We start from the raw sequence: 15,035 nt of genomic DNA on the forward strand, positions 1-15,035 counted from the left end.
TTCCTGCAGAACAGTTGGCAGTTTTCAAACTGCTGACCCTGAGGTTAGCAACCCAATTTGTAACCACTACACTACCAGAGCTTCTTGAAGAAGTTGGTAGAAGTCTTTAATTTAATCATCACTTCCTTTAGTGGTTAGTGCATCAATTTGAATAACTGTGGTATTAATTGATTTTCCTTCTAGTTGTATGGATATTATCCTATCACAGTATACTTCAAGACAGATCTTGTAATGTTCTTTTTGATGATGAATGTTACACCATTCCTCTTTAATTTGTCATTCCCGGCATGTAAACCATGTGATTGTAGCATTCCTAATGACCAATACCAGTCATTTCAGCTTACTAATACCTAGGATATAGATCTTTTTTGTGTTCCATTTCATTTTTGACAATTTCCAATTTTCCTAGATTCATACTCCATACATTCTATTTTCCTATTATTAATGGATGGTTACATCTGTTTCTCTTTGTTATGACTTGTGCCCCATCAGTAAATGAAGGTCCTAAGGGCTTTACTCCATTTGCGTCATCATGCTCAACTCTACTTTGAGGAGGCAACTCTTCCCCAGTCGCATTCTGAGTGCCTTCCAACCTGTGGAGCCCATCTTCTCATTATATCTGAAAGTATTCCAGTGTTGACAGTATTCTACAGTTATTCATAAGGTTTTCCGTGTAAATTTTTGAAAGTAGTCTGTCTCTCCTTCTTCCTAGTCTGTCTTCGTCTGGAAGCTCAGCTGAAACCTACCTACCGTGGCATAGCTTCCAGAATCACAACAACATGCAAGCACCACAGTATGACTAATTATGGATTGTAAGAATAAAAGCGTATTACTTCCATCAGAAAACATAAACTGTAGACTTTTTACAAAGGTCAGGTTATATTAATGAAAATGAAGCTTCATGCTTATTCCAATAAACAGATGTCTGGAAAGTAAATGGCACTACCTTTAAGTTGCACTGTTTTTTCTAGACTGAATTACGGTAAAGCACACGCTCCCATTTGTGGCGTTTTATTTTTGGTTAGCAAGATAGAGACGTTGAGGAGAAACAAACAATTACTGCATAGTAAAAGCACAGATTTATATCAAAATGTAGTAGCATCTATGAAACTATGCATGCTGTTGTTATTGTTATGTGCCGTGGAGTTGGTTCTGACTCATAGCAACCCTGTACAGGGTTTCCGAGGCTGTAAATCTTTACAGGAGCAGAAAGCCTCATCTTTCTTCCGTGGAACAGCTGGTAGTTTTGAACTGCTGACCTGTGTTCCCAGCTCGATTCGTAACCACTACACTAACAGAAACTATGCATAGGGCTTAACAAATACGAATGATTCTTATGAACATAAGTATGCTGCTTGCTCATACCACGTCTCAGTTTTGATTTAGGGTTTAACCATTTTCATTAGTGAATGAGCATTAAATTGTTTTGTTGAAAGAGCAAGAAAAGATTATGGCATGTTCAAATAAGGGTAAATTTAACAATGCAATCAATAAACTCCAACGTAGGGACAATCATGGAGAATGGCGCAAGATAGGGTAAAGCTTCCTTCTGTTAAACGTAAGATTGCCATTAATTGGAGTCAACTTTAGGCAACTAAGAAGAACATTCAAATAAAATATTGGCTTTTAAAAAAAAATCTTGTTGTTAAGTGCCTTCAAGTCGGTTCCAACCCATAGGGTTTCCCAGGAGTAGCTGGTAGCGTAGTGGTTACGAATCGGGCTGCGAACATTAAGGCCAGCAGTTCGAAACTACCAGCTGCTCCGAAGGGAGAAAGATGAGGCATTCTGCTCCTGTAAAGATTTACAGCCTTGGAAGCCCTGTACGGGGTCACTATGGGTCGGAACCAACTCGACTGTACTTAACAACAACGACAAGGAGTTCTGGTGAGCTTGAAGGTTGTTCAACAACGTTCTTGAGAGTTTTAAAAATGTTTTCTAAACTGCCATGAGTAGCGCCTGTCTTCCTCTGTAATGTAAGTTCCATCAGTGTCGGATGATCAGAGCTTAATGAACACATTTCTTTTTGCAATAGACGATTGCAATTTAAATTATTTAATTGTATAAGTTGTTTAAGTTAAGTTAAGGTAAAATACACAAGGAAATTTTAAAGTGTATCTTCTCAGCCTCATGTTTTAGACTGCATATATATATCTGTTTGCTATTGTAGGTCTGCACAATTGAGGTAAACAAAGTAGTGCACCCACGTGATTTTAAAGTCCACATCCCGATGGAAAGTGATATTTATTCCCATTAACACCCTGCGTTTTTCTCTGCCTGCTCCATCTCTTCTCCAGATGACACTCTCCTCTCTATCATACCAATATCTAATCAGCTTAGGAGAAATGCTACCACAGGAGCCAGCCTGGCTACGCAGTACTCGATTTCAGATTGTTTGAGGAACAGGAAGGCAGATCTGACACCAACTCTAACCTAGTCAATCAGTCCTGCATAAACTGACAGAACCAAGAGCTAGTAGGTGTAGAGTATTAGCTGCTAATCAATTTGCGTGTGTAACGAAAATAAATACATCATTTTCTTTCCGTACCTCTTCCTCCTGCTATTTTTTGTCTCTGTGAATTGAATTATCATTTACCCAGTCACAATGTTTTCAAAGGTATCTTTAATTCTCTTTCTCTCAATCATCATATCCAGTATGTTCTGACTGTCTTGTCTGCCTTCCTTCATTTGTTCAGCAGTTCCAACCTCATATTATCTCTTGCCTAGACAATTCACGTATATGGACTCTGTTTCCATTTTCTCCCCTCTGATGCTGCCAGTTCTAGTAGTATTTCTTACAAAAAGCCTTCAGTGACTTCTGTTTGCTTTACAACAATTGTATCTTAGCTTCTTAGCCTGATTTTCAAAGCTGATACTAACCTGTTTTCTGACATGTGCTGTTTTTCCAATACCCCACCCCTCCCAACCATACTAGTCTTTGTTTTGTTTTTCTGTCCTATATTGTTTCTTCTTCCTTGTCTCCATATGCGGAAATCTTTTCAGATATTTTTCAAGTACCAATCCATTGTTTGTTTCTATAAGTCCCCCAGTTCCAAATAACCTCCCCTTGCCCTAAAATTCCGTAAGTTACTATGTTTTTGTCAAAGTGTAGTACCTGTCTCTCTGTTGATATGCTTTTGCCATCTCTCCTTCCTCTGTATGGGGCATTCTGATCAGACTGATGTAGGCTCACAGCCTAGTTTTGCCAGTTACTGGAAATTTGTTTTGTACAGAACATCTAACCCATGTTTTTTCTGTTGTCTTGTCCTCAAACTGGACTAAAAATGACTTCTACTCAGGGTCATGAATATTACATACAAGTGGCCCCTGGGTTACCAATAAGGACAACTTCTCCCTGCCCTTTAAATGTTATATAAATTTCCCTTCACTTTGAAAGGATTAAACCAACTCCTTGTTGACAAGTGCCATTGAGAAAGTTCAAACTTATAGTGACCCAGTAGAGAGTTTCCAAGGAGCGACTGCTGAATTTGAACCACCGACCTTTTGGTTCAAACCGACCTTGCAGTCCTGCATTTACGCTACAGTGCCACACCAGAAGTCTACTGTCAACTAATTCCCATCACGATCAGTTTCATTTGCTTCCTGTACAACTTTTAAATCATTGAAAAGGCTATGAACTTTTTCTTGCACTAAAATAAGGCTAAATAAGAACCTTATGCACCAGTTCCAACTCACTTACAAATTTCAGTTGAAAACACACTTAGGAATGGATTTCGTTCAAAACCTGGGGACTGCTGTAATTTGATTTCTGTAAAGCACTTAATTCTCTCTTCATCTAGCATATATTCAATAACTGTGCATTCCTTTGTTTTTCTTCTTTTTGTAAATTGTTAGATTCTTGATACTTTTATCTTACCATGTTCAGCATTCAGGTATCCATTGAAATTAATTGTTTCATTTGTCCAATTATTACCATCAAGTCAAATCAGTAAAAACTTATTTAAGCATACTGTGCAGAAGGCCTTGGTATGGATACAAAAACGTGTAGGCAACATTATCCTGGCCACTCATCCCTTAGGAATTCACAGCTTTCAAATGTGAAGCCAAGACAGAAATCAAAGCTGAAGGCCAATAAGGTACCTGTGGTTCAAAGGACCTGTATACCAGAATGAGATTCAGATGCAAGAGGAGAATCTTGGACCAGAATAGAGGCATGTTCCCTGGAGCCCAGAAGAGTTAGATAACAGCTCTTCCCATGCAAGTCACTGCAGAGGTTTACCATAGAATGTTCTTTAATTAACCCTTTCACTCATCCATTTGGAAAAACAAAATAATGTTAAGAGCCTACCAGCATCTGGAAGCAAAGGAGACTAGAAGGAGAGAGACTTAACTAAATGCAGAATTTGAGACTATGACAGATACGAGTGCAAATCTGGCCAGGTAAAATAGGTTGATTTTTTTTAAACAGACGTGATTACTGTAAGAAATTTGTGTTTTTCATGATTATCCTAGGGCTAATATGCTTTTCTTTTTTTTTCTTAGACCTTTTTTTTTTTTTTTTAAATCAGTGCTATGATTTAGTGACCACTGGTCCTGTTACAGTGCTACAATAAACACTAGACTGCTAACTGAAAGGTCAGCAGTTCAAACCCACCAGTTGCTTTCTGCCCCTGCAAAGATTTATAGCCTCAGAAACTGTATACAGGGTAGCAATGAATCAGAACCAACTCATTGGTATCAATTTAAAGAGCCCTGGTGGTTCTGTAGGATAAGCATTGGACTGTTAACCGAAGACTGGCAGTTCAAACCCACTAGCTACTCCAAGGGAGGAAGATGACGCTTTTTGCTCCTGTGAAGATGTACAGCCTCGGAAACTCTGCACAGGGTTGCTATGAGTTGGAATCTACTAAAAAAATCACAGTACAGGAGTATCAGATGATATTACTTCAGTTTCCTAATACTGCCACCCAGAGTGCTCCTTGGAGGCCAGGATGGCCAAACTTCAGCTCTCATACTTCGGACATATTGTCAGGAGGGACCAGTCACTGGAGAAGGAGATCATGTTTGGTAAGGTGGAGGGTCAGAGAAAAAGAGGAAGACCCCCAGGGAGATGGATTGGCAAAATGGCAGCATCAGTGGGCTCAAGCGTGGCAACATTTGTGAGGTTGGCCCAGGATCGGGCAGTGTTTCGTTCTGTTGTGCATAGCGTCGCTATGAGTTGGTACCGACTCGATGGCACTTAACAACAATAATACTGCCACAACAAAATGCTATAAAGTAGGTGTCCTTAAAAATAGAAATTCATTGTCTTCGTTCTGTAGACTGGGAATTGAAGATTAGGATGTTGGTTGGGTTACTTCTTTCTGAGGCTTTGAGGGAGACTCAGCTCTGCCTCTCTCCTAGCTTTTGGTAACTCTATGCCTTCCTTGACTTGCACCTGCAGTCATGTGGCATTGTTCTCTGTCTCTCTGTCATGTGTATCTTTCCTTTTACAAGGGCACCAGACTTAGGATTAGGAGTTACCCAACTCCAGTATGACTTTATGTTAATCTAGAGGACAGCATCTTCAAGGGGAAATAAGGTTAAAATGTAACCTATCTTGTTGAGCAATACAAATCAATCCATAACAAGTAGAAATGACCAGATGGTCTCCCTGCCTTGATTAATCATTAAATGGCATTACCTAGAAAAGTTTGGTTCCGATGTTCTTTTAGATTCTGGTGATACTGTCACTGGACGCAGTTAGCTTATAGCTTATTGAGCTCCTTACAGGTGGTGCAAGGCCAGTTCTTACTTGATGAGCTTGTACCACCATGGCTGACACTATCTTTTTAATAATAAAATGTTAACCTGGAGGGAGTCCATGAAAGCATTAGGTCAGTTTAGGATTTTGGTGGGTGAGCGGTAACTGAGGAATTCTCTAAGAAAAAGAAAAATATGTATGTGTCTAGGAAAAGCACTGGCACAAAAGGTCAGTTTGAACCCCATAGTCAGTGGTTCAAACCCACCAGCCGCTCCTACAGGGTCACTATGAGTTGAAATTGACTCCACGGCACTAATCAACAACATATGCACACACACACATACATAGTGGTCCCATACAATTAACACTGGACTATGCATTACAAGTTCTGAGGTTCACGCCCCCCAGACTCTCTGCAGGAAAAAGATAGGCTTTCTGCTCCCGTGAATATGTAAAACTTTGAAAACGCTATACAGGATCACTATGTGGCAGAACCAACTCCGTAGCACTTAGCAACAACTCTCTCTCTATATATATACGTATGTACATATATATATGAGCACAGTACCTCTGTACAATAATTACTGGATTGTGAACCATGAGATTTGTGGTTCAAGCCCACTAGCCCCTTCACGGGAGAAAGATGAAGATGTACAGCCTCAGAAATCCTATACAGGGTTGCTATGAATCAGAACAGGCTCAACGGTACTTAACAGCAGCAATATATATATATATATATATATTGTGATATATATAACATCATAACTTCACATACATATATATAATATATGTATGTGAAGTTATGATGTGGTACTCTAGGATAAGCAAGCACTGGACTACTAACTGAAAGGTTGGTGATGCAAATCCACCAGCTGCTTTTTAGAACACGTATGTATATATGTACATACCAACATATGTATGTAAGTGAATAAGTGCCGTTGAGTCAGCTCCAACCCATAGCGACCCTGTATAGAGTTTCTGAGGAGCAACTGGTGAGTTTGAACCACCTATCTTGTGGTTCAGACTGACCTTGACCTTGAGATCAAGTGCTTATCTTATAGTGCTACACCAGGACTCCGTAAACACACACACACACACACACACACACACACACACACACACACACACAGGGTTGGTTTGAACCAAAAGGTCAGTGATTCAAACTCACCAGCAGCTTCTTGGAAACCTTATACAGGGTCTCTATGAGTCATAATCAACTCCATGGCACTTAACAACAACAGCAATGTATATACACACACACACATCAAAAATTATCCACACTCCGATTATATTAAACCTTTGTTGGCTGCACTGTCTTGTCAATCGGTGCTTCCCATTCAAGGTCACTGCTGTGCATGTGTGAACGTGGACATTTGGACTGATAGTATAGTGCTGCAGGATAATGTACTAGACTGAAAGGTTGGTTTGAACTTCAAGGTGGGCAGTTCACACTCACCACCTGCTCCTCAGAAACCTTATTCCAGGGTCGTTATGAGTCAGAATCAACTCGGCAGCACGTAACAACAATAGCTGGAAGGAAGGTAAAAGTTTCTTTACAAAAATCATTACTGGTGACCAGACATGAATTCATTACTACGAGCCTAAGAGTAAACGGCAGAGTATGGAATGCAAACTTCTTCAGTCGCGTACCAAGAAAAAGTTCAAAAGTCAGCCATCAGCTGGAAAATTGATGCTTACAGTTTTCTGGAATTCTCAAAGGACAGTATTAGAACACTACCAGCAAAAAAAGTTCCACAATCAACAGTGTTTACTACAGTGAGGGGTTTGCTGCGGAGCTGGATCCTAAGCTTCAGATTAAATGCAGAGGACTACTATCCATCGTGTTCTTGTATGACTAATGCACATCCACACACCTCTGCCCACACTGTTGACACTGCAAAAACTTCTTTTTGCATTCTTTCTATAGTCCTGATCTTGCTCCATCAGACTTTCACCTGCTTAGTCCCCTGAAAGCAGCCCTTCGAGGACAAAGATCCACCCCTGATAAGAAGTGAAGTCAGCGGTGCGTTTGTGTCTCACAGCTCAGCCTAAAAGTTTTTGATAAGGGAATATGAAAACTTGTTGACTGATGGACAAAATATAATTAAAAAGCAAGAAGATTACGTCCAAAAATGATGTATTTGTCTTTTCTAAAAGTAGATGAAAAGAAATTCTCCAGGTATAGTGCAGATAATTTTTTACTCACCCTTATACATATGTATAGATAAGTTGGACACTGTGAAAGTATGTTGGGTAACAGTATTTGCCAGTCATGCTATTTGAGTATGTCACAACTTTCCTACCTACCTCACAGAATTGTAAAGAACTATATGCTATATGCCTAAGGGGAGTGATGAAATACACCGAGTAAGTACCTTGTAGAAATTTGAGAGGCAGTGTAGTGTAAGGAAGACCTCTGGATTGGAAATCAGAGGCACTAGGATGGAAATGAAGGGAAGTAAGCAGGAGTGTCCATGGTAATCATGCAGAAAAGAAATGGTTGCTACATTCAGAAAAGGTGCTTGAAAAGAAAATAGTCACTCCTATCAGACATTATTATAAATGTTGCATTCCCTGCCTAAAATCAAGGCTATTATGTATATTCATTCATACATAAGAAACTGACAAATATTAAATAATTTTTATTTTTTAGTCCAGAGAAAAAATAAATAAATTCAGTTAAAATGTTAAATGAAAGCAAGTTTTACTCTAGATTAAGAGTTGGCAAACTTTTTCTGTAAATGTTCAGATTGTAAATATTTAAGGCTTTTATGAGCTCTTTGGGCCACATATGGGTCTCTGTTGCATATTCTTTTTTTTTTTTAACAATCCTATAAAAATGTGAAAACATTCTTAGCTCACGGGCATAAAAACAGGCCTTACTCTGTGACCCCCGCTGTCAGTTGGGCTCTGCTTAAACTAATTTTGGTTTTGTACACCGTTTTGGAAAGGGACAGAAACCCCAAATTCTATATTGTATTTTAAAAAAGAAAATGGCCTTTAAAGTTAGACTGGCCTGGGTTTGAATCCTGCTCACATGCTTTACTAAACCTTGGGCAAGTTGGCTTGACTAGGGCAAGTTTTTAAACTAAACTAATGATATGCATCTGTCTGAGTGCTTGCCTGAATTTAATGAGAAAATTTGTGAAGATGACTTTGCTCAGTTATTGTCACATAATGGACCCTCAACAAATGTCACTTCCTTTCCCCTCTTCAACTTGTTTGACAACATTTCTCAGCTTCCCTTTCTTCTTCTTCTTAAGTTGTTCTACGAAAATTTTCAAGTTCCTGTTACTACTGTTATTTTAGTAGATATTCCCACTTTGACCTAATCTGAATTAAATTAATTTCTATACAGTTTGATTACTAGGAGCAGATTATTGACTTTATTTCCTTTTACAGAAAATCTCTAAAAGCAGTTTCTCTGAGATATCTTCAGCTGCTGTTATTGTTGGTCTGTGTTGTCTCTAGGGTCTGACTCCTGTAAACCCTGTAGAGAATTTCCAAGGAGAAGGTGGTGGACTTGAATTGCAGACCTTGTGGCTAGCAGTCCTGTGCTTATCCTATAGTACCACACCAGTGGCTTAGTACTCCAGTAGCTATAGCATAAAAATATATAGATAGATGATAATGGTAAAACTTTAATGATAGTGATAAATTTAGAGAATTTGTCCTGACTCACAGGATTTATAAGAATATAAATATGCTGAGCTATATACAAAAAATATAAGCAACAGCAAAAAACGATTGACTTTGTTCAGTTCTAACTCATGCCAGTGTACAAACTAATAGCTAAACAAACCAAATTTTTTTTAAGTAAATAGCAATTGTCTGTCACATCCTAAAACACACACACACACACATATGTTGCTGTTGAGTGCCGTTGAGTTTGTACTGACTAATAATGATCCTGTATAGGTTGTCCAAGGTTGTAAATCTTTGTGGGAGCAGAAAGCCTCATCTTTTTCCTGCGAAGGAAAATAATAACAATAATAATAACATATATATATATATATATATATTTTTTTTTTTTTTTTTTTTTTTTTTTTTTGGAGTCTTGGTGTGGCACTATAGGGTAATCACTAGACTGCTAGTTGGTTTGAACTACAGGGCCGGCGGTTCACTCTCACCTACCACTCATGGGAAACACTATACAGGGTCGCTATGAGTCGGAACCTACTTGGAGGCATTTAACAACAACCTTTTTCTAAAAAAAAACAAAACAGGTATTTTTAAGGATCTGATGGATAATTGTTAATTTTATTCAAGGAAGCTAAATTTTCCTATTTTGTTAACTGGCCTTTCATGACTATTTGAATCCTGCCCAGAACTCTCCATTAGGACCACCAAGAACATTTTGATTGCTTAGCTAATACATACTATTGTTGCTTGAGAGGTGATAATTTTTTCTTGTAGTACTTGAATCCCTGCACGTTTTACTTACTTTTAAATCTGAACTATCCATTGACTTTAAGAGTCAGCAAGTGGTTAAGGTATGTTTTCCTAACTGTATTGTTAGCTTTTTTCTTTATATTGAACACAAATCCTGCAGCGTCCTTCAAAGTTTGAGCGCCCAGCAGAACACTTGGCCTGCTGCCTAGAGATTGAGAGAATAAAGGCTCTGGAGTCAGAAATGCAATGGAATCTTGGTTTCATTTTATTACACAAGTTGCTCAACATAACTAAGCTTCAGTTTCCTTATGAGTGAAATAGAAGTAATGGTACCTACGTCCTAGGACTTCTGTAAGGATGACAGGGGACAATGAATGTGTAGTACTAAGCTTACTTACTACCTGGTGCAGAGCAGACAGTCCATCAATTTTAGATCTTCTTTGGCTACGGACTACATGAAAAACTTCTTAATCACTCTTTGGTAAAATAGCAAACTGCTCCAGTGTGTGATTCTATTTGCTGAATTATTATTAATATGTTCTGTCCTGATATCTCTTTTACAAAGTGAAGGCCATCTGTTTAGTACTTAAAATGACCAAAGGCAAAAATGCATCAGAAACAGTGAAAGAAAGTGGCCAGTCCTCCCTGTGATTCTAAAGTTACTTAGAGCTGAGAAATACCATCTGTGGGAAAGAGAGCAAACAGAAATGCCATGTTTACAAACATTGGTAGCTACATGGAGTCCTGGTATGACACTATAGGATAAACACTCAGCCTCAAGGTCATTTTGAACTGAAAGGTCGGCGGTTTAAATTCACCAGCTACTCCTCAGAAACTCTATGAGTCAGACCTGACTCGATGACACTTAACAACAGCAGTAAGTTATGCTATCCAAATGAAAACAACTGTCTGCTCAAGTTCAGAATACCTCCTACTTACACTTTCCTGAAACCAAAAACTTAAGGAAACTAAAATTCAAATGCTAGGTTTTCTTTGAACAGATACTAAATTTTAAAGATGCATGTCATATCACTATACATGTTGTTTTGTATCTGTATCATGAAATGCTGCAAAAATCCCCCAATTTACAGACATATATGTGAAGCAATACTTCATGGCAGCCGCAGCCATTTTCTCTTTTGGGGAAGCATGGTGATATACAGTTGGGAACTACTGTTTTCTGACTACATGACGGAGTAAATGTCTCGTCAAAACAGTTTTCCATTCAATGTATGCCGTATCTGTAAAACTACTCCTCCCCTCATTCTCCCTCCAAAAGTAATCTGAGAAAAATTCACTTGAATTGCTTTCTGACTTTTAACAATCTATATTCTGTTTGGAGACCCTGCTTGCAATTCTGAGTGATTTACAAAGATAACAGTGATGATATGGATCGGGCTGAAAGGCCAAAAGTCCTGCATTATTGATGTTCCATTCTTAAATACAGACAGCATTGTGGTGGCTTTTTTTCTTTCTTTTTTTTTTTTTAAGTCTATGCCTTTACAGTTTCTTCACTATTTATATATTTCCTGTTAATGGAAAGCACTGTACCATTAGGTTTATGTTTTTAGAATGTTTGCCCTCATCTCTCCTCCCTGCTTGAAATAGTTTTATGTTACAGGGAGGAGTTGTAAGGAAATAAGCTATATGAGTATAAGTCAAAAGACATCATGTGGTTTATGGTTGTCTCAGTGCCCACTAGGAGGGAAGGGAACTTAGGAACAACACAAAAAGGCTAAAAATCTAAGTCACCTCAGAAATAAGATACCCGTATGATGAAGTAAGAATTAGTTGTTATGACCCTCAGTTGCATATGTTTTATCCTGAGACACCAGTTGGTTTAATAAAATGTAGACTACAGGCTGTTCTTCATTTACCAATTTATTAAGACTTAATTATAAAGGTTTTCTTTTCAGAGGACAAAGCATTATTCATTTGTCTGTTCATGTCTTCCAGGTTTATCTTGCAGACTATGGACTTTCCTACAGATATTGTCCCAATGGGAACCACAAACAGTATCAGGAAAATCCTAGAAAAAGCCATAATGGGACAATGGAGTTTACCAGCTTGGATGCCCACAAGGGAGTAGGTGTGTTTCTTTTGCCTTGTTTTTATTTCGGCTGAATGATTAAAGAAGAAGAATAAAACTGCATGAAATGGCCTTTGCATAGTCTGTTTGATGAAAGTGTTGGTGACATTTTGATCAAAAGTCTTGAATTCCTGTTAGGCCATTTCTTCCAACATTGGAAGGAGATGTAGACTGTGATAAGTGAGAAGGGAGAAAATGGTGTGATGTAAACAAAGCCTGATGTTTATTTTGGCCAGGTAACTGATAGCTTGTAAGGTGACCTTGCAGGTCAGCAACTTTGAATTTTTATGATATAGTGTAATCCCACATTTGGCAAAGTGCACATGTGAAGGATTATTCCTGTTTTTCATTGTGTCCTTATCAGAGCATGGGAAGCTGTCATCTCTCAACCACAAGGAAATGTCTTCTGAAACTATAAAGTGTTAACTTGTGGAAATCTCTCTTAGTCGCCTTTCATATATCTTACTTATTTAAACTCACTTTGATGGTATTGGAAACACATTTGCAGGTAAATTACATACATAGTCCTTTTATTGGATATTGATTGTACTGCCTTGCATTCCAAGGCAGACTTAATTCAACAATTCCCTAATTAGTTAAAGTCATAACCTATGTCTTGTATTCATTTACCATTAATTAAACCTTAGCTGTTTATTACACTGCAGTCCAAATCCAATAGCCGACCCAGAAAGCCATGGAAAAGGAAGTAGGAGGTCAATATTGAAAATATATGGTGCCGAGTCCCACTGATGGTTGCTTTGCTCACAATCAATATGGTCAATGCAACTGTACTTTCTTAGTTGCTCTGTCAGCAAGACAAAAAGTCAATTCTAATGTTATGCTAGTGAAAAAATGGTGATTATTGAAAAACTTTGGCTTTCATAATTATAGTCTTTGTAAACTTTGTTTATAAAACTGTTTTCACTATGCTACACCAAACAAAGAATTTTTAAGCCACTTTGAAAAAAAACTACACTTTCACTAAAAGGCAATTAGACATTTGCACTTGTTAATGGCTGTTGAACTGTTACCCTAAACTGATACTTTCTAACGAGTTTTAGTTGGCGCAAACAACTTTATATTATTGCCTTTACTATTAAAAGGACCATTGACCATGTAATGCAGAGGGTCTTGATCGTTTTCTAGAGCAATTAAAACCTACCCTCGTTTAAGGTGGAGCCCTGATGGTATAGATTAAAGTTGTCTGTTAACCTGAAAGATAGGCAGTTCAAACCTACCAGCTGCTCTGTGGGAGAACGATGTGGCAGTCTGCTTTCCTAAAGATTGACAGCCTTGGAAACAATTAACTCAAAGGCAATGGGTTTATTTGAGATTTGGTTAGTTTAAGACAGGCCAGTGAAAAAGTGAAACAAGTCTGTCAGTTGTATACCTTCTTCCTTTTAGGAAGAATTACAGCTTAAGCTTTCTGAAGTGGTACTTAGCTTTTCTTGATTAGCGTGAAAGGAACTACTATGTTTTTTCTCAAATAGAGTTAGGAAAAGAATAGGTCACTTGAAAATTTGGTAATATTGTATAGTTTTTTCACCATTTACATCACTAATAAATTATATAATGAGCATTTAAAGATATAAATGGGATATTGCTTTACTTGAACTAAGACTGAGACACTTAAATGCTCATTGATAATGTTTTTTTCTATTTGAAGCTCGTTCAGTCCAGTGTGGGTGACCCTGCTGATATTTAAAATTTTGGTGGCTTAGCTTCCAGAATCACAGCAACACGCAAGTTGTCACAGTACGACAAACTGACAGACGAGAGTTGGTTAAAACCATTGTTGTTGTTAAGTGCCTCTGAGTCAGTTCCAGCTTGTAGTGAGTGACACTGTCTTCAGAAGGGTATAGACCTAGATTGTGGAGATATCAAGAAACAGTAGCCGCACATTTTAATATTTTTCTTAAATACAGGTTTTGATGAGGTTGTAGCAATACTTTTGGACTCACCCTCACGTACAAATATGCTGAAAATTTAATCAGCAATTTTAGTCTGATGTGTAAAATGTCCTCAAATGTTGACTACTGTTCATTGCTAGTATTTTGCATGTAATTTTCCAAAACAAAACATTTCAGGTTAGGATTTTATTAGAAATGAAATAATAATTTAACCATATCTAGAAACCAAAATAAACAGGGCAATAAATCCTGTAGATAAATGTAGAAGGTCAGATTCATAAATATTCATGTGTTTACTTTCAGTACAGTCACTGTGTAGTTTAATCTCAGAAAAATCTTCTCTGTACCAGTCCAGGTAGGAGCTCAAATAAATACTGAGAAAGATAATGCAACAGAAAGCATACAGAGCAAAAAAAGTTCTCAGTAGGCAATGCAGCCTCTAGTTGTCGAAGTATTTGCTGTGTGTCAGGTGCATTTTCATTTGGTCGGGCCAAAGGAAGTATTCCAACTTCCATGTAAAACTGACTTAGGGGTAAATCACTCTGCAGAGACTGCTAATCTGTTCACTACCTGGTTTCTATTGTATGTTGTAGCTTTTCAGGACCGGATGCTAAATCTCTCTTTTCTCTGGATTAATTGTAATTTTATAATGACTGAGCCTACGTTAAGGTACCACTCACTCTTTTCACCTAAGCATCTCTTAGTTCATCATTATGTAAAAGCGAGGGGTGTTAAAAGGGGAAGAGAAAAATGTTTATTTTGTTTTATTAGCTTGTGTTCTATCACAAGTCAAAACTATATACTGGCATTATTACAAACCAAAGAATATGCACATAGAAATATAGATAGAGGGGTGGGTAGATGAATAGATCATTTTTACTAGAACTATCATGCATCTACATCTGTATGCTTTTTAATAAAAATTGCAGGTAATCTTCCAAAC

At 37.9% G+C, this 15,035-nt stretch overlaps 1 protein-coding gene across 1 annotated transcript in view; it reads left to right on the top strand.

The window, feature by feature from the left end:
* Positions 1-15,035, top strand: part of VRK2 (vaccinia related kinase 2) — a 112,027-nt gene that overhangs the window by 60,807 nt on the left and 36,185 nt on the right. The window contains exon 7 of the mRNA XM_006868031.1: positions 12,050-12,182. Within this exon, the coding sequence (XP_006868093.1) occupies positions 12,050-12,182 (133 nt within the window). The remainder of the gene's footprint in view (positions 1-12,049; positions 12,183-15,035) is intronic.

This window comes from Chrysochloris asiatica, unplaced genomic scaffold (genome assembly GCF_000296735.1).
Source record: "Chrysochloris asiatica unplaced genomic scaffold, ChrAsi1.0 scaffold00114, whole genome shotgun sequence".
Lineage (NCBI taxonomy): Eukaryota > Metazoa > Chordata > Mammalia > Afrosoricida > Chrysochloridae > Chrysochloris > Chrysochloris asiatica.